This window comes from Myiozetetes cayanensis, unplaced genomic scaffold, assembly GCF_022539395.1.
Source record: "Myiozetetes cayanensis isolate MyiCay16 unplaced genomic scaffold, myiCay2020 scf1, whole genome shotgun sequence".
NCBI classification, from domain to species: Eukaryota; Metazoa; Chordata; class Aves; order Passeriformes; family Tyrannidae; genus Myiozetetes; species Myiozetetes cayanensis.
Window position 1 is genome coordinate 112,015,594 of NW_026086604.1, and position 21,976 is coordinate 112,037,569.

At 37.8% G+C, this 21,976-nt stretch overlaps 1 protein-coding gene across 1 annotated transcript in view; it reads left to right on the top strand.

The window, feature by feature from the left end:
* The first annotated feature begins 492 nt into the window (after positions 1-492).
* Positions 493-21,976, top strand: part of NGLY1 (N-glycanase 1) — a 36,820-nt gene continuing 15,336 nt past the window's right edge. The window contains exons 1-11 of the mRNA XM_050329882.1: positions 493-638; positions 1,947-2,061; positions 4,079-4,321; positions 7,607-7,766; positions 11,001-11,223; positions 11,937-12,058; positions 12,489-12,634; positions 12,740-12,850; positions 16,743-16,907; positions 18,183-18,371; positions 21,618-21,795. Of these exons, the coding sequence (XP_050185839.1) occupies positions 511-638; positions 1,947-2,061; positions 4,079-4,321; positions 7,607-7,766; positions 11,001-11,223; positions 11,937-12,058; positions 12,489-12,634; positions 12,740-12,850; positions 16,743-16,907; positions 18,183-18,371; positions 21,618-21,795 (1,780 nt within the window). The 5' untranslated portion in view covers positions 493-510. The remainder of the gene's footprint in view (positions 639-1,946; positions 2,062-4,078; positions 4,322-7,606; positions 7,767-11,000; positions 11,224-11,936; positions 12,059-12,488; positions 12,635-12,739; positions 12,851-16,742; positions 16,908-18,182; positions 18,372-21,617; positions 21,796-21,976) is intronic.

Here is a 21,976-nt window from a genome sequence, read left to right on the forward strand (position 1 = left end):
TAAGAAAGCATGGGAAGGACGTACCAGTGATAGTGGGCACAAAGAAAGCAGAATTTACTGACCACAAGGACATTTGGCAGAACCTCCTAGATAAGGAAGAAACTCAATTAACCAATAGAAGCCTAATTAATAAGAGAACTAGGTAACTTGTCGCTAATGAACATTAATGGCTTTGGTCGCTAACATGTATAAATAGGGAAAAGTTTTAGTAGCCGTCGTGCTGGCCTTGTGGATTTGCCGCGCGGCACCCATTTCTGAGCAGAACTGCAAATAAATCAAATACCACCACTCTGTGTGTGGATTGGCCTCTTGCACACCAGGGGAAAGAAGAACCTGTTTTGGGACAGCATGGTGTGACCGGGCGGTCCCTGCCGCTACCCGGGGCGGGGGGGTTGGGCATGGATTGGCGCTTCGTCCCTGTGCCCTCTGGCCCTTTAAGGCCCCCCCTTATGCGTGTGACGCCGTGGCGGGGGCGGGCGGCGCTGCCGGGAAGCGGTGTTGGGGGGAGCGATGGCGGCCGCGCTGGGTCCGCCGTCAGTGCCGGGCTCGGCCGCCGTGACCGAGCTGTGCCAGAATGGCCGCGAGATCTTCCTGGAGGCGTCGCGCTTGCTCCTCACCTACGCCGACAACATCCTCCGGTGAGCCGGCTCGCCGCCTCCGTCCCGCGGCCGGTGCCGCAGGGTCCCCGCGGCCGCGCCCCGGCGCCGGGCGGGGGCTTCGGGTCCGTTGTGTAATGCCGAAGTTCAGAAACTTCTCGCATCTTTTTGTCGTTGTTTTAAAAATAAGGTTACTTAGCTAGAGGTGTGGTGTCCCGGATTTTTATTTCCTTTTTTTTTTTTTTTTTTTTTTTTCTCTGCTTGGTTTGTTTTGAAAGCTTGGGGGGCGTTTTTTCGTGTTAAACGCAAAATCATGCGTTGTCCCTTATTTTGCAAGCATTTATTCACCTAAAAGCAGGTAATAACAAGTAATGCTGATTTTAACTTGATTTTAACTTGATTTTAACTTGATTTTAACTTGATTTTAACTTGATTTTAACTTGATTTTAACTTGATTTTAACTTGATTTTAACTTGATTTTAACTTGATTTTAACTTGATTTTAACTTGATTTTAACTTCATTTTAACTTCATTTTAACTTCATTTTAACTTCATTTTAACTTCATTTTAACTTCATTTTAACTTCATTTTAACTTCACTTCATCTTTTTTTTTTTTTTCTGGATTTTTCTTTTACCCTTCCCTTCTGACTTAGCAAGGTTGGTACCAAGGGTTAATTATAGTTGAACTTCTGGAGGTGGCCCTGTAGGGTGCACGTACACACCGATAGGTGTGATTGACCTTGATGTCTTCTTCCAGAATCTCGGGGTGTGCGAGCTGCCTCTCCCTGTCCCTATATACTTGTAAAAGCTTCTGTGTGCCAGAGAATGGTGCATCCTGGGTTGACTCCTTTTGAAGGAAGAAGCGAGAGAAGGAGGTTTTTGAAAGTTGAAAAAGGAAATAGGAAGTGAGAGGCAGCCCTTGGAGAAGTAGATACCGCAGTTGTTTCGCACATGTTCGCCAGGCGGCTTAGCACAGCTTCCAAGATGGGACTAAAGCCATCCAGCATCAAGCTGAGAAGTTCAATTAGAATGCTACCAGGTAGAGGGTGATGTGAAATTGTCTCTGAGTGTCACTGCAGACTAAGCCCTGCTGGGTAGCACTATAGAGCATGTGCTTAAGAATTGAAGTCGCAAACTGAAATTTAGCACCAGTTTGTAACTCTTTAAGTGCAAAAGGACAAGAACTAAGTAGAAGTTTTACGTAGGTTTCACATTCTGCTTGTGGGGTACAAGCGAAACTAAACTTTTTAAAAGTCCCTTATGAGTGACTAATGCTGCTTATTGCAGTTACCCTACTTTTAAGTGTTTATTTAATTTGCAAACATAATTATGACTTTCGATTTCTTCAGGAATCCATATGAAGAAAAATATAGATTAATTCGGATTGGAAATCCAGCATTTTCCACAAGGCTGTTGCCTGTCAGAGGAGCAGTTGAATGTTTATTTGAAATGGGGTTTCAGGAGGTGAGTAAAATTTACTAATTTCTGGTGTCTTCATCAGTTTACACAATAAAATTGATGGATTTTTTTTGCTTCCCCAGTTGCAAGGCAGTAGATTTTAAACCAGTTGCTATATTTTTCAATCCTTGTTTGCAGGTATCCACAGTTAACCAACAGCAGATTTAGATGGGTCTGCTTCAGAAATCTGGTGGAGCTAGAGATAAGCTAATCTGTGACAAGATTGGTTTTTTTGCTGGTCAGGTGAATGGCTGGATACATTCCACCCAGGAAATGGTGGGAAGCAGGGTGAAAACCCCCTCTCTTAATAGCAACCTGCTATTAGTTGGACATCAGACATTGTAAATGCATGTAGAAACTGTCATTTGGAAGAGAGAAAAAGAAAGCCCCCTCTTTTGCTCCTTTTTCCTGCTGTCAGTAGGGCTTCTGTGGCCCCATAATGGGTTAGATAAGGGAAGCTGATTTGATAAAAAATCAGTTCCCTAAAACAAAACCAGAGGTATTTTTCATCCAGTTCATAGTGCAGCTGCACAAGTGCTGGTGTTGTCATGACAGCAGTAAAGGATAGTAGACTCTTTAAGTAGTAGTAGGAGGGGTGAATCTTAAAATGTTCATTTTAAAAGGTTAGAAAACTGTATCCTGAAGTAGTTTGGAGTGAATCTTGATTCTGTTGCAGTCACACAGATGTATTTCGAAGATTGCTTTGTGTCCTGATGTGGTTCCTGTCTTTAAGTGGAACTTAAACTGCCAAGATTAACTGTTAAATTAGAAGCAGCCTTTGTAATTATTGGAGACCTGGGGTGAAAACCCAACTCTTGTTTAATGGTGCAAAGCTCTTGCTTTTGTCTATTTGATGCCACACTTCTCTAGGGTTACATATATTATGTTACTTAGGCCAAGCTGTCATGAGACCTCTGCCTTCTCTTTGGGTTCATTAGCGTAATTGTTCTAATTAAAAAAAAAAAAAAGGTGTGCTGAAAGAAATAGTGACTGCACAGGGAGAAACAGTCTGTGAATTTATTTTCATGCTGGTGCTCAGGAGACTTCTAATGATGTATTTTAGCCAGGAGATGGTTGATGTAGCTAGTGAAGCACTCAAGCAGATCTCTGAATGTGTTGGCTCAGTCTTATGGTTATTGTGTCAGTCAAGGCTGGAGTTCACCAGTTTCTCTTCAGCTGGTTGACTAAAATTGTTCCTTTTCTTGTCTCTGCTTGGTAAGTAGACTTTTTCAATTAAAAAAGGAGGAATGTATTTCCTCACTCTTCTGGGAGCTTGACACATTCCATTTAGCTTTGCGACGATTTTAAGTGTTAATGTGAAGCACAGCATCTGCAATAATAGGTGACCTAAGGTCCTGTGGAAAAACAAATTACCTTAATAAATAGAAGTGTTTCAGTGGTAGAAACTGAAACTGTTAAAGTATAAATGCTTCAGGATAGTCATGCTTTTAGTAACCTGTTTCTTTATGCTGAGTATGCTGATACTTGCTTCTTTAACAGTTACTGATCTTTTGTTATGCTGCATGTTACAATCAAAAATAGGAGCCCAGAAATCAACCTGGGTACAGGTCTCAATAAAAATAATATTTCTTATCTGAAAACTCAAACCTAATAAATATTAGTATGGAAGAGAATTCCCAGCAGATGCCATTTTAAGGTCTTCTTCCCCCAGCATTGGCTGTCCTATTGTGTTGCCAAGCATTTCATTGCTATCCTGTGACAACTGAGCATTTCTTGTTCATTTCTGTTGTTGCTGCTTTCTCTGCAAAACCTTAATTTCATAGTCCATGTGTGGCTCTGCAGAATAAGTTACTAACAAAAGCATGTTGTTATAGGTCATTTTTCTCTAGATAGACTATAAGTTCTTAATCTAATGGCTTCTGAAGCTGTGAGGGACCTCAAGCTTCTGCTGTGAAGGGACCTAATCTTAAAGCTGAATCCTGCTAAGTCTTAGCATGCCAACTAACAAACTATTGACTAGACCTGCATTAACTGCTGCTGAATTAATTTGTCTAAATTTCAGGGAGAAACTCACCTGGTTTTCCCTAAGGAAGCTTCGATTGAGCAACTACGTAAAATCAGAGACTTAATTGCTGGAGAGAGAAGCAGCAGGCTGAATGAGTCAAACCAAATCCCCAAATCAGGATCCACTGAAACTGTCAGCAGCACTCAGACAGCTGCACAACAGCCTTCAAGATCTACTGATTTTGCTCTTGCCCCTGCCCGTCAGCGACCAGAAACATCACTTGTGCAATCTCTTGAAATGGTAATTATAACCTGAAAACTTTATAGGTTCATTAGTCTTGAATATAAAGATTTTAGAGAAGTTGACTGTTGGGATAGGTTGCTCAGAGAAGCGGAGTAGTCTCCAAATGAGCGCATTTTTAAGCTGTCTGAGTAAAACTTAGAGGAACTTGACCTGACCTCATAGCTAATCCTCTTTTGAGTAGGACGTTGGACTAGAGGGTTTTTTTTCCAATGGTTTCTGAAGTTTTTTGAGTGTTTTCTTCAGTCTCCATGCAACTTAAACATGAAATGTACCATAAATAGAATACTGGCAAGAGATTTTGTTGAAGATCTCCATAAATGTTTTGTTGATCAGGGTGTTATGAAAAAAAGCTGATTTGTATTGGGAGGGAACAGCAAGGTGGGGAACAAGGGGAGGGGTGGGAAGCTAAGGCTAGGCTTATATTTGGTATTTGAGAGCCAGAGAAAGAACAGGAAAGTGACTGTAATGTTTATAGTTGTTGGCATCTTGGTTCATGCATTATGACTTCTATGAGGCCTGTGAGGAGGCCTTTCTTCTTTCACATGTGCTTGTCATTGAAGATGGGAATTTAGCCAGGCAAGGACAAATCCATAGTTATCTGGGCTGAGTTTCCCTTGTCCAGGAGGTTGAGATGAAGTTCCTGATCAAGACAGAGGCAGTATCCTTTCATCTGATGTTAACTGGCTTAATGGAAAAAGACGCAACATCTCATACAGCTTTGAAAAATTAAGTTATGCCTTTAGATAGAAGCTTTTAAGGATGCTCTGGTTTAATTTTCCAAAGAGTTTTTCTTCTACAGTGTGTCACTTAAAGTTGGTGTAAGATGAATCCTTTCAAAAAACCCTCACTTCTCATACATCCTTAAACACAGTTTGCCACTTTTAAGTTATCAGGATATTGTTGGATACTGAACTATGACATACTGTTTATTTCCAATATCTACCCAAGATCAGTGGACAGCATGGTTTGAAGTGCAGCATGGTTTGAAGTGATGGCTTTTGGGGATAGAGGGCTCTCAGTGATCCATCATTACCCAAACTGTCCTTTGGGAAGGGAACTGTTGTAGACACTTGAATATTGGACTGTTTAGTTATGCTAGCTTGGTAGTAGTTGCCTCTAAAATATATTAACTAGATTTATTTGAATTGGGTTGTGGGGTTCTGGGTTGGTTTTTTTTGCCTGCTTCTTGATTTTTACTGTTTCAGCTACTTCTGCAGTGGTTGTTGGAAGGGATCTATAAAACCTCTAGAGTGACTTGCTGCTGTGTTGCTTAGTAGTGGAACCTTTAAAAGTTGATCTTGCAATGAGAAAAATGTTGCAGATTTCAAGTTGACACAATGTACTCTGATGTTAATCCTTTCCATTTATAGTTGTTCTGCCCCAACGTACACTAGCCATCAGAGTAGGGGATTCATTTATTTGCAACTATTAATTTTCCACGCTTCTTGATATTCAGCAAGGATGGTGAGACCAAACTTACTACAATTTAGAGACATTGGTAATGCAATGTTGGCGCTTTCTTAGAATGCTGTATTTTAGCTGATCTTCAGGGAACTATACCGGTAGCTCTCTGAGCCATTGAATTTGATCTGTATAGTCTGGGTTGATTGGAAGGGAGTCCATAAAATACCTTCTGGTTGTGACCTGGTCATTTTGCTTGCACAGCAGTGGGGGTTTTGACTTTTAGTGAGTATGATGCTTAGTTATAGTTGTGTTATTGTTGTGTGCTCTGCTGACAGATGTCAGAGAGATTTAGAGTGGTTTCTGTAGTGCAAGCATTTTTTCTTGCCTGTGTATTACATTTGTCATTCATGGGAGTCCTGGTAAGTGCAGGGAAAATTGGCTTTCTTGAGACAACACAGGAGTATTCCCAATTGGCACAGTTCTAGGGACCTAACCTATCGTTGTTTTACCTCATCTATCTCTTCTGCATATCTTGTCATGAAATGTTTTTGAGACTTAGAGAAAGGAAAGCTCTGGCTAGTCATTAATTCTGTTGAATGGATTCTGATCCTTTCCTGGATGGCATAGTGACTACAGGAGGAAAACCGTATCCAAACTTCGAACTGCAGTGAGGTTCTAAGATGTTTGCATAAGACTTCATTGTTACACAGTGGCTTCCATGAAACCAGTTAAGCGCTACTGTAACACTTAGGGTGTTTGCTGGTAGGAAAACTGGAGTAGTTTTTTTGGGAGACTTCCTGCTGTGCTGAGCAATATCTCTGAATACTCTTTCAGGAAGCTCTGTTCTGTTTTTAGCTCTTAAGAAAATTAAAGACTGGTCCCACAGTACTGTCCAGCATCAAAATAAGCCCTTGTAGTTTAAGTGCTCCTTTGAAAGAAGTTATCTTCTGAAGAGTTCTCACACTTGTGTTTGCTGCCAGCATCTCAGGAAAGTGTGGGATTTTTGATTAAGATGGTAGTTAACAAGGCTAAAGACTGAAGCATGATATAGCAGTAGAGAAAAGGTAACTTAGCAGGGCCACGGGCTTCCCCCCAAAATATGCCAGGTCCTTCATTTAAAAATCCCATTTAATTTTCTGTATTACTCCCCTTTAAATGGGACTAAATAGCTTGCTTAGCTACCAACTCCATTATTATTAACTTCAGCTGTTTATTTCAGTAGCTGTGGGTGTACCTTATTCGGTGCAACTTGTAGTTGTTACTAGGTGACACTTCGGATGACTGACTGAAGAAGCTTAGTTCTCACACACAATTTCTACTGAAACAGAGTGTTTACTTTATGGTCTCAGGGCTGTCTATTTAAATCTGTATCAGAGTTGATCTGTAAGAGAAGTGACTAGATGAGCAACATTCATAAATAAGAAATAGAAAAGCAGCAGTCATCAATAACAAGAGTTCTACGAACTAGTGTAGCAGTGTCCAGGAAATGAAAGTGATTACAGTTTTTTTTGTGGATTTCAGGTAAAATGTGTCCAAAAGAAAGGTGGGGAGATGGACTAGGGGACTGGAATAAGTCAAAAGCTTTGCTGTCAGAAGTGTCTTTAGAGACAGTTTTCTCTTCTCTCTGAGTCAGTACACTTTTCACTGAGGACACCATTCAGAATGCTCAGAGATGACAAGGTCTGATTTACGGTTTGGGTGGTGTTGCCTGAGATTTTTGTTGATGTCTTTACAAATAAGCATTTCACCTGCAAATACATATAATGTAAGTGTGAATATAGAATTATGACTGACTTAAGCTAAAAATAGGAGAGCTTGGGTTTTTTGCCTTAAGGTGAAGGTTCATAAATTGTCTTATAACTGAAAATCCCGTTGCAGGCTGCAAATATCTTGAAAACACTTCAAACAAAATTTGAGGATCTTGTGTTGATGTATGAGAATCCTTCTATTCAGCAAAAAGCACTAGCTGCGATTCCCCTCCAGGAATTAAAGAGCAAGGCTCAGAAAAAGCTATCACAAGCTACAAAACTGGACAAAGGTAATGCTACCAGGTTATAATGTATATGAAACTAAAAATATACTTTCAAACATACTATGTATTGGCTGTGTGTATTTGGTCATATGTTTGCAGGTTCCAAATGCTGTTTCTAAGGTGGAATTACCTTCTTTCTAATTTCCTACTCTATCCTTCTCTTATTTTTTATTTTACTGTTGTCATCCGTCTTTTACTGCTTCACACAAATTTTTGAGTTTTAATTTCTGAATTAGTAGTAAACAATGCTGGAGGAACAAATGGAGTGAGCATGTGCTGTTGCATTCCTTGAATTTAGAATGAAATGGGTACAAGAGGAGGGGAACTGTTTGTTTGAGTAGTCACTATTTTGTAATTGTCAATTCTTGCAATTTTCCTGTACATACTACAGTTCTAAATTCAGAATAAAATCTTTAAATTCTGCTTCTCTTTTTTAAAGTGATATTGGTGAGATTTTGCATGAGACCTTTCCAAGATGTCACCTGATACAAACAATCACCTTTCTTGCTAATGGTTACATGAAAAGGGTTGTTCACATGCCACCCTCTTGGAGCTAGGTGTGGAATGTAGGCCTAAATACTTGTGGTATCAGTCTCTAAAATTTATTTTCTTCATAAATGCAAATTTGTTTTGAATGCATGAAGTTATTGTCAATTAAAAAAATACATTTCTATTTTCAGGTGATGGTTTTAGATTTGTTTCAGTGATATAGTGAAATATTATTCTATGTGATAAATATTAAAAAAAATACAATTCCAAGACCATCTTTAAACAAAAAAAATCCTTCTCACTGTGAATCTTTGATAGAAGACTCTTTGAAGCAATTCTGCTAACTTTATGGGACTGCTCTTGGTTTGCAAACCAGAAATAATCTCATCTCATGCTTTTTTTATAAATTACTTTGTGATGTCTCATAAAACCACGTGGTAATATGTAATTGTGCCTTTAGCATTAGGAAACTTTTTCATAGTGGATTTTTTTTGTAGTTTTTGTTTTCTTATAAAACTGTACTGGGAAGTAAGAAACCACATAAACAAGTACTAAGCATACTTATTCAGCATGCAGTGGAGAAAAGAGACTTAGCAGTAATAAATGACAACTATTAAATTCCTTTAAGAAACAAAAAAAAAAAAGGATGAGCATACCTCTTAGACTCTGTTCTAATACTGCTGTGCATGTTGTTTTAAAAGGGGAAGGAAGGAGGAGGGTAGTGTTTCCAGGTGCTTCCAAAGCCATCAAGCTGATCTATTCAAAATAGCTTCCAGACCTTAATGTAGATACAAATAAGGGGGAAGAGATGGAGTTTCACTGTTTTGGATTCTGACAGCTTGAAAGCATTTTTGAAGAGCTTTATAGAAAATTCATTTGGGAATGGACTGTGTAAGAGATGTATGGGTAGTTGGCCCTTTCAGCTTCTTTGGTTTGTCTGTACTGCTGCATTGACTGCCCCCTGTGGGAATAACTTAATGCTACAGGACACTTGTTTTTAGGACTTGCTTTACTATGTATAATAATCATTTTTGGCTAATAAAGAGTATACTAGGAAGATGATGGTCATTTGATCAGAAGTATGGATTTGGTTTTTTTACTCTTTGCCACATTCCATTAGAAATGCACTGCACAGTGAAAAATAGCTGTGTGTCACAGCCAACCATTTCCTGTTCAAATAAATCACATTTGTCATTGTTCTCATGTGATGTTTCAATGAAGGATTTATTTTATGAACCGAGAGAAGAATTTTTGTATCAGAGCAGTCATATTTTCATAGATGGGTTCTAGTTTGAATGTTATCCAGAAAAAGAGAATATGGTCTGTGCTTAAAATCTTATTGTTCAACTTTTAGCAGAAAGTTTGACTATACAGGCATATCCATTTTTTAAGCAGTAAGCCCTTGTCTGAGTGTTGCAGCACAAAGGCTTTTGACATACATAAGTAAAAATGGAATTTGTACTGTAATTAGAAATCAGATGTTTCTACTTTGATTAACAGAGGATCTCTTCCCATGCACTTCACGGTCTTGGCGATGTGTGTTTAATAGCGTTACGGCCCCTACACGGTGTTTTGTATCAAAGACCACTGCAGCTTCAGAGCAAAGTGTGAACTTGGCTTAAATAAGTAAAATGCACACCTAGTCTTTCTTCACCATCCTGACAAAGGAGCTCATGCACAAATTTGGTGCAACTGCTTTCAACTTTCTTTTAGCAACCTTTTTATGCATTCACTTTGTCTGTTAATATTCATTAGTCAAACCTGTGTTCACTGTGACAAGAAGAAAGCTGTGGTGCATAAAAATGGCCAGGTATTAATACCTATGTTTTCAGTGATGATGGAGTTGATAGGGGGACTTACTTGAATGCTTATGTATCTGAAAAAGAAGAGTATCTCTCTGGACACTGGAGCATAATGTACATATAAAGATTCCAAGAAGTTTAAAGGGGTGAATCTCTCCCGAAAGACTGGATTTTCACACTTCTTATTTAGGTAAAGTGGGGCTGTTTCCAGGTGTCAGAACAGTGACAGCGTTTGAGTAGATTCTAACATGTGTTGTGAACAGGAAAACGGGCCAGACGTGTTTGGTACGGTGAAATCAGCTAGGGTAGAAAATTAAAGACATCCTGTGTCTTTAATAATAAGATAAGCTAAGAAAGGTGTTTGTTTCCTGAATTTAGAACAAACTCAATTTGTTTGCATGGTAAATACATATATTCTACAATAATTAAGCTGTATTTGTAGAAAGTCTGTTCCTATTATAAGTGGTTGTCTAGATTGCTGCTAGCATCTGGTTCTTCAGGATTTTGAAATCAAAGCAATTGTTATTCCTGGTTTAATAGCTAAGAATAAGAAAATAATATTTAGGAGCAAAAAAACTGCTAACGCTCTCCTAAAGCCCTGGAAGGGTATGAGGGGCTTGAGAAACTTCACCAGGCTTCAATGTATATCTGACTTGTTTTTCTGAGCAATTTCTTATTCTTGTTGTAGCTGTAGTGTTTGGGAGTGCAGTCTTTTGGTTTTGAGTTTGACCTTATTCAGTCTTGACAATTTAAATTTTGTTTTTTTATGTACTTTTTATATGATTAAGTATTATTATTATGAAGCTTGTTTAATGTAATTTTTTATTTTAGAAGTACATATAAAACATGTATCGTAAAGGCCCAGAGATGCTGATTTGCATAGATACTGTTAAGTTCCACTAAATTACTTTTCTATATAAACTAACTTTGTGTTGTATAAATTTTACAGGTGCACATGTGAACGAAGATGACTTCCTATTGTTGGAGCTTTTGGACTGGTTTAAGACTGACTTTTTTCATTGGGTAAATAGTCTTCCCTGCAGCAGGTGTGGTGGGCAGACAGAGCCTAAAAGTGACTACCTGTTGCCTACTGAGGATGATGTAAGGTGGAATGCCAGTCGAGTGGAAAACCACTACTGCAACCAGTGTCAGTTCTCTAATAGATTCCCAAGGTGAGTACACAGAGGCCTCCTTTGTCTTTTTTCTTGTCTTTCAAGAAATAGCTTTACATTTGTGCATTTTGCGAACAAGTGATAAGTCGTTAGTTGAAACATTAGTGAAGCTGTTTTAAGTATGATAATAGTGGTTGATGAATCAGCAATTTGTCTACATGAGCAAATTAAAAACAATATATTACTTTCTACTATGGCGCCTTGTTCTGCATACTTGTCTAATTTAACTTTTTTTTCACTGTTAATTTGATGAAGGACAGCTTCTAAATAAGATATGTTTACATTGCCAACCATGTGTAGGTAATGTTTTGTTATTGCAGGGAAAACTTTCACTACTGTGGAAAATCACAGTGTAATGCACATCTTTGGCTGAGTCTATAGCAAAAGAGCAAATATCCAATCTTTGGATGACTTTTGCGAACTATCAAAAGGACCACGGTACAAAAATTATATTTTAAAGTATCTAAATCAATTTTAAAAACTTGAAAAACAAGATTCATTTTAATGCTGTTATAAACATGATGGAGTCACGTGAGCTGACGTAACATCCTGCTCAGACTTGTTTTGTGCAGTACAGTGATCATTTCTGTTATCATCTGTGGACTGATGGGTACTGAAATCTGTTCAAATCATCAGAAGAACAGTTGTGATGTAAAGATTTCTGAAAGGTGAAATGTATTTTCAGTTATTCTTGTTTTGCTTTTCTCCTGTAGGTACAACAACCCTGAAAAACTTCTGGAAACGAGACGTGGACGCTGTGGCGAGTGGGCAAACTGTTTTACACTGTGTTGCAGAGCTGTAGGGTTTGAAGCGAGATATGTCTGGGACTATACAGGTATCAGTGTTCTAGACTATTGTAATGTTAATCTACACCTATGCAAAATGAGCCTATGTATTTTATGTTTCTCAGATTATATTAGTCATCAAGGCAGCATGTACAGTTACGCAGTTCAGCTAACAAAGACAGTATACATTCAATTTTCTGTCCTGCCTGATGAGATGAAATACACTTCTGCAAGTAGGGTTGGATAACTGACTTAAGAATGATACAATCTTTCCTTGAATCTAAGGGACTGTGATCCTGAGATAGAAAGAGAAAGCTCCGGTAATGTTTCTGATGTACAGAATGTTTACATGTACAGAAAACGTGTTCTTGCACCTGTTCCTTTGTTTGATAAATTGGAAAAAGTTAAAAGATTCTACAAGGTTAGAAGAGATGCTCTATCCTTATAACTCATTTTGTATTCTTGGCCTTTATGACATAGATCATGTGTGGACTGAGGTGTATTCTTCATCTCAGAAAAGATGGCTTCACTGTGATCCCTGTGAAAATGTCTGTGATAAACCTCTTCTCTATGAAACTGGGTGGGGAAAGAAGCTCTCCTACATTATTGCATTCTCAAAAGATGAGGTAGGAGTAATGATGCTAATAATAAAAAAACTAGCCTCTTTAAATATGAGGCAAGATACATCAGAATTTTGGTTGCCTTACTTTCTTCTTCAACTTGTACTTGAGGTTGTTGATGTCACCTGGAGATACAGCTGTAAACATAAAGAAGTACTCTCTAGAAGGACAGTACTCAGCGAAACAACGCTACGTGAGACAATTAATGCACTAAATACAATGGTATGTAGCTTTTCTTAAATGGATTTATTGAAGTGAAACACAAGCATCTGCAGAATGTGCAGTCCTTGAACAAAGGAATGCATTTGGTAACCTGATAGGAATGTCCATGCACTATGGATATAAAAAATGCCATCAACTATGCATTTTGACCTGAATACATAAGAATCAGATGCAGTGCTGAACTTGTGGGAAACAAGATAAAGAATTGTATGCAAAAGGGTTATTGTATTATCTATTACATAGACACGTATGTATATGTTGTTCTTAATGATGTTGGAATAGACTTGTGTATCAACAGATGCTGGGTGTAAACTGCAACTCCTTTCTAACTATGTATACTCCTTGAGGGTGGCTGAGTGTTTTCCACATCAATAATGCTATGATTTGAAAACAGTAGCATTTACAGTTGTAAGAAATGTAGGCTTAATATGCTTTTTGTGACTTTTTACAAGCTGCAGGAAGAGTGAGAAATTATTTGGTTTCCAAGACTTTGAAAAAGCATTGATACCATCAGCAGAACTTTGACTCAGTCACATATATGTGTGCTGTTCATGCTTAACAGTCCCAAAACACACGGAGCCATTTACACCTGTGTGTCATAGTTGCAGAACCTCTCTGCTAAGTTTTTTTCCACTCCACACTTGGAACAGGATGAACTTTGCTTGATTCAGTATACTAGAATATTGTAAAACCTTGAACTACCTGGGGGGTTCTGTTTTGTCCTCACTTCCTTACAGGGCTAATATTCCTGTGCATGGGAACTGTAGTTCCAGTGGAAGTATGCAGCCGATCCTTTAATAAACAGATTATGCCTTTTTAGGGGCCTACTGGCTTCAGAGTTATAGCCACACACTAAGAGGGTGAAGAATTGAGTTGGGCTCATGTTTGAGGCCAGGGCTTGAAATCGTTTTGCCAGCAATGAAAAGTTAGAGTCACATGGCAGAGTGGAGCACTAAGGCTCTGGACAAGGCTAACCAGAGTGCAGTTACAGGGGAGTAAGGCAGCTCATCCCTGGGACTATCAAGCAGGTTTTCATTACTCCATTCAGTCACAAGTCTCCACTTCGGCTCCTATGGTTTCCTTCATGTCAGCCTATTCAGCTGATAACTGACACAGAGGCCTCCACTAACCTTCCCTTTTCCCATCAGCTCCTAGAGGCTGGCTCCACACTAGGACAGATTATAGTCTTTATGTTGTTTAGTGCAAAGCTCCAACACTGTGTCTTTTAAGCTCAGTTCTTCTAAGTTACAGTTAAAGAGAAGCATGGCAGGCAGTATACATTATCACCTGTACTGCAGTGTTAGCAAAAATGGATTTGAGGGGTCATTACTGCTCTTTCCTGCATAAAGAGCAGTGGCTGTGGCCATTATTTCTCTGCGTGTCTGTTTAATTGCCAAGCAGAGACCACACAATGGTTCAAAGCATGTTGAGTGGCTTGCTGTTAAATGGATAACAGACAAGGATAATTTAATCTCCTCAGTATGTTGTTTTACTTTTAAAAAATATCGTATGTATTTTATCTGGGTCGGGCATTCCTAAATGGGTGTGTAGCCTCTGGGCTACCCACCATCTGATGTTACTCTGTAGTACCATAGCACACTCTTGACTACAAATTTTCTTCATGTACTTTGTATGGTCTCTGTCCTATTACAGTCCCTTGTATGTTACCCCTATAGAAAGTGGGGAGAGGACCCTGAACTTTCCACTGGTTTCATTGAAAATGGGATGGTGGGACAGGGAAGCAAATTATTTTTGTATTTTCTCCAGGCCCCAGTTTTTCGGTAGTGATTGTGAAGGGTTAGTGTCAGCCAGGTCAACTCTTACTAGGAAAACTAGTAATTTAGGTTGAATTGCAAGCATTTCATGGTGATTAATGTGAGATGATCTAGTATTCCTTGTCAAAGGTTTAAAAATCAGTTTCTGCCCTCAAATTATCTCAAACCTAGCAGTGGGTCCGCTTAAACAATAGGTTGTTGGTCTCCTGAAAGCACAGTCCTTCAGAAGGCATCAGTAGCACAACTCACTTGATACAGAATTGATTTTAAAGGTGCAATTCACAATTTCTCTTCTTTCTCATTACCTTTGCCAAACAAAGATGGGGCCTGAGCATGTTTGTAGAGGGTAATATCTTAGGGGGAAAAAAAAAAAGTAGAAGCACAAAGTTTGAACCATGGCACTTGGTAACGGAGTTCTTGAAATGCATTTCAGCACATGGATGCTATTCATGACAATGTCATTGGTAGGAAATGTAGTTACAGATTTTCCCAGCACAGGCAGTGTTGATCTCTGAGCATTATGCATGTCTTGCATGCTGCTAGCATTTCTATGCAGGAGTCCGCCGGGTGGCAAGAATTAGCATACTTGTACTGTTTATAGCTGTGGAGCTCACTCATTTCTTGTATTGTACATAAAGAGGTCTGTTTTCGGAAGCCTTCTCGCGTTGAAGCACTGTTCTTTAGCAGGTTTCTTTTCAACTACTGTTAAAACAACTGCACAGCAAGGAGCATCCAGTTCTCAGCATGGCATCACTGATTTCGGAGGTGATGCCCTCTGACATTGGGTTTCCCCTACATCAAAGGGGCTTGAAGAAAATTGTAATTGGTATTCTTAACTTAGGGTAAGCCATATCAAATTTCCTCTGAGCTGGAATGAGATCTGTAGTACTGCAAATGCATATCCCAAGTATTCAGGCAATGTTAGTTTGAGGAAGGCCTGGTGTTTCACTGCTGGAATCACTGCTTGTCATCCATCAGCTCAAGCAGAGTGCTTTTTTCCCCCTTGCTGTGTTAGAACTGGTATTTGGCATCTGGAATTTGTTCAGTTGGAGCTGTTTCTCATCATTTCTCTGTATTTACTTCCCTTTAGCCAGTTTCACATTGTTGTTTTTTTTTTTTCTAGACAACAATCTTGAAATGTCTCTTGTGATCTCTAATAGCAAAACTGTTTTGGGTCAGAACTGCTTTTGAGATAATTGGAATGCTTATCAGCCTCAAGTTTCGGGTCCTAGTGGGCTGAGTGTGCATGCCTTGGGTGATCACCAAAACAGAAAAAAAAGATGATGTGTAACAATTTACATACTCAATGTTAAACTTAATTTTCCAGCCCTGTGTATGTTTATCCCAGTTTAAAAAAAAAAAAGGCTTTACACGCCTTTGCATATTTGATATGAAAATCATGCAGACAAAATACTAGCCTCCCAATGAAATTTTTCAGTGTTGTGCATCAAAATAATGCCTGGTTTTTACTGATATAGGCAAAGAAAGCATGTTATGAATTCTTTTTATTTTCTACTGATTTAGGTGGAAGTAAGTTTTTGTAAGTTTTTCTTAGTTTTCTGACATCAGCGAAAATAGAAATGTCATAGTGTGTTTGTGATAGAATCAGTCACACTGAAATAACTCTTCGAAGATGAACTGAATCTTTTGTTTGGGCTTAATCACAAAACCAAGACTGTTGCCAACCAAATCATTCTGTGTTAGAGAAAAATTGTTTGACCCAAAAATGATACTTACCTTCCTTTTCCCCTAAATAATACTGAAAACAGCTATGGTACAGAATATATACCTCTATATAAATAGAGATAAAATATTGTATGGAAGCATCTCGTCATCCAAGCAAATGTATTAAAAACATAGCACAAACCTTGTTTTAAAAGAAATCCACATATAGTGCACAGCAAGTTCATAGAGAATGCACTACTGTCGAATAACTATGCAGTTATGTCTGGTTTATATCTGCGTATGTGGTGTAAGATTAATGTTTCTAACAGTCAGTCTAGATTTTAAATTTTAGTCTGGTTTTTTCAATTCTGTTTTTCCCTGTTGATGTCCTCTAGAGCAGAATGACAAATACCATTTTTTCTGAATTTTTTACTTATATGTTTTTTTTCCAGAGACAAAAGTCTTTGTCAGAAAGTAGAAAAAGAGAGCTCTTGGAAAGGACTATTGTGGAACTTGTTGAATTTATTTCTCCTAAAACACCTAAACCTGGAGAATATGGTGGAAGGACATCAGGCTCGATGGCTTGGCGAATGGCCAGAGGTGAAATTGGCCCAGAGGTATTTAACTTTTGCACTGATGACCATCTTAGAGGGACCTGACTAGAGGTTTTATGATTATGGTCTGCAGAGGAAGAGCATTTCACGTTAGGTAGCTTACAGATTTAGTTAAAACAAATGAATTATGCAAAAGCATTAGGTGCAAGTTTGATGTGAATTCAGTAGAGGTCCACAAGTAAATTTGGACGATTCATGGTTGTCTGTTGATTCCAGTAATGTTTGGGAATCCTTGATCTTTTGTTCTTACAAATGAATAAAAAATATTTTTTCCTTTAAATAGTTGGTGTGACAGAACTAGGAAATTTAAGTCAGTTGAAAACAATTGGGAAAACTTTAAAAAAGTGTTTCTGTTATTAGTTTCTTCCAACTTTTAACCAGTAGTAGGTTTTGACAAAGTGTTTTTGTTAATAAAACAATATGGGAGCAACTAGAATTATGTACTTTAAACAATCTCTTAAATAATAAGCTTGGTTGATTTTCATATCAGTATTTTTTTACTATTTCCAAAAGCAAGATTTGATTTTTATTAATTTTATACTAAGATACAGTTTTCCAGAACAGTAGTCATGTTTAGCTTGAGTCAGGATGCAAAATTGTGACCTTAATCTTGGAACAATACTGTCATGTGAAGGACTGACAATCTAAATAGAACCAGTTAAGTGAAATTATTGAATTTCATGGGATTGTTTGAGAAACTAAGGGTTTATTGTGGTTCTCCATGGTTCAGAAGACTTAATTTCTACTTTGCCGAAACTCATGAGAACAATGAATGTTATTAAGGAAAGTAATAGTGTGAAGTTACAAAGTTGGTACCTGAAGTTTTTTGAAGTTGATTTATAAACGGCTGTACTGAAGCACCTGTATATGGTAGTCACAGAATTACATTTGCTATTCAAATAACCATGTACTTATTGATTGTACAAGAAATATGCTCAACATATAAACTTTTTATTCTTAACCTCTAATTTCTTACTTAAATGTGCTAATTCTATGTTAGCTTGTTAAAAAATTACTTCTAAAAGTAATTACACGAAAACTTTAAAAATAAAATTAGTGCTCCCCATTGTAAAAAGGTGCAAGTCTATTGTAGGAAACTGGTTTAAAACTTCTGTTCTGCAGAAGTGCTTTTTTCCATGACCTCTCTTAAAAATGACATTTTTTCACTTGCAGCAAGACTGAATTGGGAAACTATGACATACTGTTTAAAAGTAACATAGTCTTTGGGGAATTTAGGCGTAGGGAAATGAAGGTGCTTGTATTTTTTGCCTTTTTCAGAAAAAAAAAGAAGTACTTTTTATTCCCTCTGAAAAGGAGAAGAAATCTAAACTCTTCCACCTCACCTACAGTATAGTAGATGACAGTTATACACGGATTTCCAATAATAATGAAAAAATAAGTGGCTGGGAAGCAGGTGTTTGGAAGGCAGAATCTGTTTGGAGAAAGGTTGAAACAGATTGGAAAATGGTAAGAATAGCAATTATTTAATGCATATGATCTACTGTAAAAGTATAACTCAAATAAAATAGAAAACCCTTGCCAATGTTTGGTATCTAAACCTCTCTTGGTGCCCATAGAATTTAGCTGATGTTAGTAAATGTTACTGTTAAGCTTCAGGTAAGACTGCCAGATGATTTAAGAAATTGGAAATAAATTTAGCTTATCTTTCAGAAAGGATGACCAAATTCTCTACAGATAGGTAAAGTCCTTGCCAGAGCACTGAATTTTAAAAAATGGTTTTCTTCTTCTCTCAAAGAAAAAAAAAAGGGAAGAAAAAAGAATATTTTTGTGTTGTTTTGGAGAATAGCTCTATAGAGTATCATATCTCTTTGATACACAAAGGAAGAAATTGTCATCCAAAATATTATAGTTCCATCTGCAAGAAGGCAAAAACCAGTCAGTTATCCAGATTATTGTATACCTTGCCCAGAATCCTTCCCATCTGTCAAGACACTGAGCAGCAGAAGAGTCATATGCTCTAAATCTGAGAGCTGAAGCCTGTGAGATGGGAAGGGGTTGTTTACTAGCAAACAGCTTTTCCCACAACAGCAACCAACTGTGGAACTGAACATTCCTGGCAGGGACTGTAGCATGTCACTGCTTCTTCCCCTGCCATCTTACTAGTCTGAAGGATCTCTGACCAAACATTCTTCTAGCTTAGGCAGTGGTTTTACTCTGCATTGATGAAAATGGAGTTAAGTATGTAACTAACTGCCTTCTGAGGTTTTCTGTGCTGGGTCTAAACTGATTTGCAAAATCCAATGGGGGAGTAGCTTGGAGAGGTTATGCTACAAAAAGGAGAAAGAAAAAGGAAAGAAATGGGGTAATAATATAAAAGATGTCACTACAGGGTAGGCTAATAGTAGAAGAGAAGTAAATAAAACTCAGAGTGAGGGACAGCTCTTCTCTGCTTTCCTAGTATCTGCTAAAAATCTGATAGCACATTTTATTTTCAAATCTGCAATGATCAGTTATCCTCACTTTTGCAAAAAAAAATACTCTCCTTGCAATGGAACTAAGCTCCAGTTCTGCTCACCTCTACTAATCAGATAAACCAGGGTGGGACCAATTTAAAAGACTAGGTGAAATGATTTTTCGCCTTGTATTCAACAGCACCTCAAAAGGATGAGAAAAAGGCCTTGAGAAATTAGGAGCTACAGCTCCAGGTATATCTCAGGCTTATGGGGAAGGCATGTTAGTTCTGCAGTTATTACATCCTGCAGAAAGTCTGTGTAAGAATCTAAGAATTCAAAATGACCTTTCATTAGTGGTGGTTAGTATTATGGGAGACAGCAGCAGAGGGAAAGGTTGTTTGGGGTTTACCTGTTATTTTTGTAAATCTTCTGGTAGCTCTGCAAGATACAGCTTTGTAATTTGGTTCAGCAGCTGTCCAAGAACTTAAGAGCCAAAAGAGCCGCTACAGAAATACTTCGTTCATCATTTACTATGTGATGAATGGAAAGGAATTGAAATCTAAAAACCACAGAAAATGTATCTGTAGGCGTTAGCCCAGGAGTAGCAGAAAATAACCATCAGCTATGTATTCTGTCCTTGCAGTGTTGCTGATCAAAATGATTCAAAGATGATACTTTTGGTCAGTCTGATATTAGCCATCTCCATCGTGTTTGTGTATTTTTTTGCTATTCAGTGTCACTTGACTTTATGCTACACAACACAAACAGGTACAAGCCACAGGTTCAATCAGATTACCCAGAGATAACTTGACACCCAGGACTCAAGCAAGCAGAGCACAGTAGGTGAAAATAAGAGCATAAGAACCTGTAGATCTGAAATCCGTGTATTTCTAAATGGCTTGTTTTCCAGAAGAATTGCTCCAATGGAAGAGTATTTGAATGAGTCGGTTTGTTGGTTTGCGGTTTTTTCTCCGAATTCAGACTTCTTTCAAATAATTCTGGAAACAAAATAGCCAAGTTTGAAAGCTAAGAACAATCAAAAAGACACAAAAGAAAACTTTTTCTTTTTTTCTGACTAAGTGCTGGAATATTATTATGGAAGATGAAACAGGCTAATGTTTAAAGCTTTTAGGGATAAACCCTATTTTTAGTGCACTTCAACTAAATAACATTTAATGGAGTGTTTTGGCTTCCTTGCTCAAATACAGCAGTTCAATAAGATCTGATCAAGGGAAAGCTCTTGCTAGAGCTACCTGAGATACTTAAAAAAACCTGTGGAGATCAGCACCGTCATGAAGATTAATATTATATTCACATGAAAACAGGGTAAATAATTAGATTTTCATAGGTGATCTTCAGTGTGACACATCACACCTCTGGGGTTTTTGAGCTTTCTTAAACATGAAAATAGTAACACTTAAATTCTGTTTTATCACACTTCTATATTAGAGTGGGATCTTTAGTAAAACATACTGCTGTGTTTTATTATTATTATTTTATTCTGGGTTGTTCTCTCAAGATTAAAAAATAAAGAGCTAAATCCATTCAGTATGACATTAATCAGAAACCTGGACATGACAGAGTTTTTCTGAGTCTCCTTAACTTAGGTTTCCAAAAGAATCACAGCAGTTTTGACTCTTTAATCAGTAATGTCCATTTTGGTTTTCTGATAATAGATGTTGTACTTAAAAGAACTGTCAGATGCTTGGTACAGAACTTTAATGAGCATTAATATGGGAGAGAGACTGTTCAACCAGATGAAGTTTAGAACAACATTAGGACTAAATTAAATTATGCGAAGTTCAACAGTTCAAATAACAGTAATGCAGGATTTACATATATCTGGTGTGGGTGATTTGCTTTAACCAAGACATGTCAAGTCCTAGGAGAAGCAGTGTGTAGCCAGCAGCCACACCTGAAGAATCTGCTGATGACACAGTTTTCTTCATCAGTAACACTGAACAACTTAAATGTGGGGGCCTGTGCAGTATAGAAAACCTCAGAAGTCTTTAAAAAATAACAAGTTTAGATGTTTTTGTGGCTTGGACTTTATTATGTATGTTGAAATAGTGTTCCCTAGTGAAGAGTAATAAAGATGTACCATTACCTAACTGTGGAATAAACTTAAATATGAAAATTCCTTCGTCCTTAAAATGGTATTTAGTACAGCTTTAAAGGTTCAGAGGCTTGACAAAGTATGAAAGAGTGTTATCTTAAGATTTTTGTGTCCTTGTTACAAGGATTAATTTGATGTGTCTGTTGGTCATCTCAGTTTTTGACATGTCTTCTTTCCATTTAGGTTTATTTAGCCCGAAAAGAAGGGTCATCCTCTGCTTCCATCAGCTGGAAGTTTGAGTGCAAGTCAGTCGGTCTAAAAATAGATAACATTTCAGTTAGGACAAGCAGTCAGACTTTTCAGAGTGGAAGAATACAGTGGAGACTTTGCTCTCCAAAAGTAGAAATTTCTCTGATGGGAGGTAAGTGTGAAATTTAAATAATGAATTAAGTCACGCAGCAGAGGTGTAACTAGAAATAAATAGTTTATATGGAGAGAGTACTGTGCAAATACTAAAAATTAAATGTGAATTTTTTTTCACTTTTCCAACTCCAGTGTTTCTTAGCAAGGTCAAGAAAATACTTTGCATTTAATTAACACTG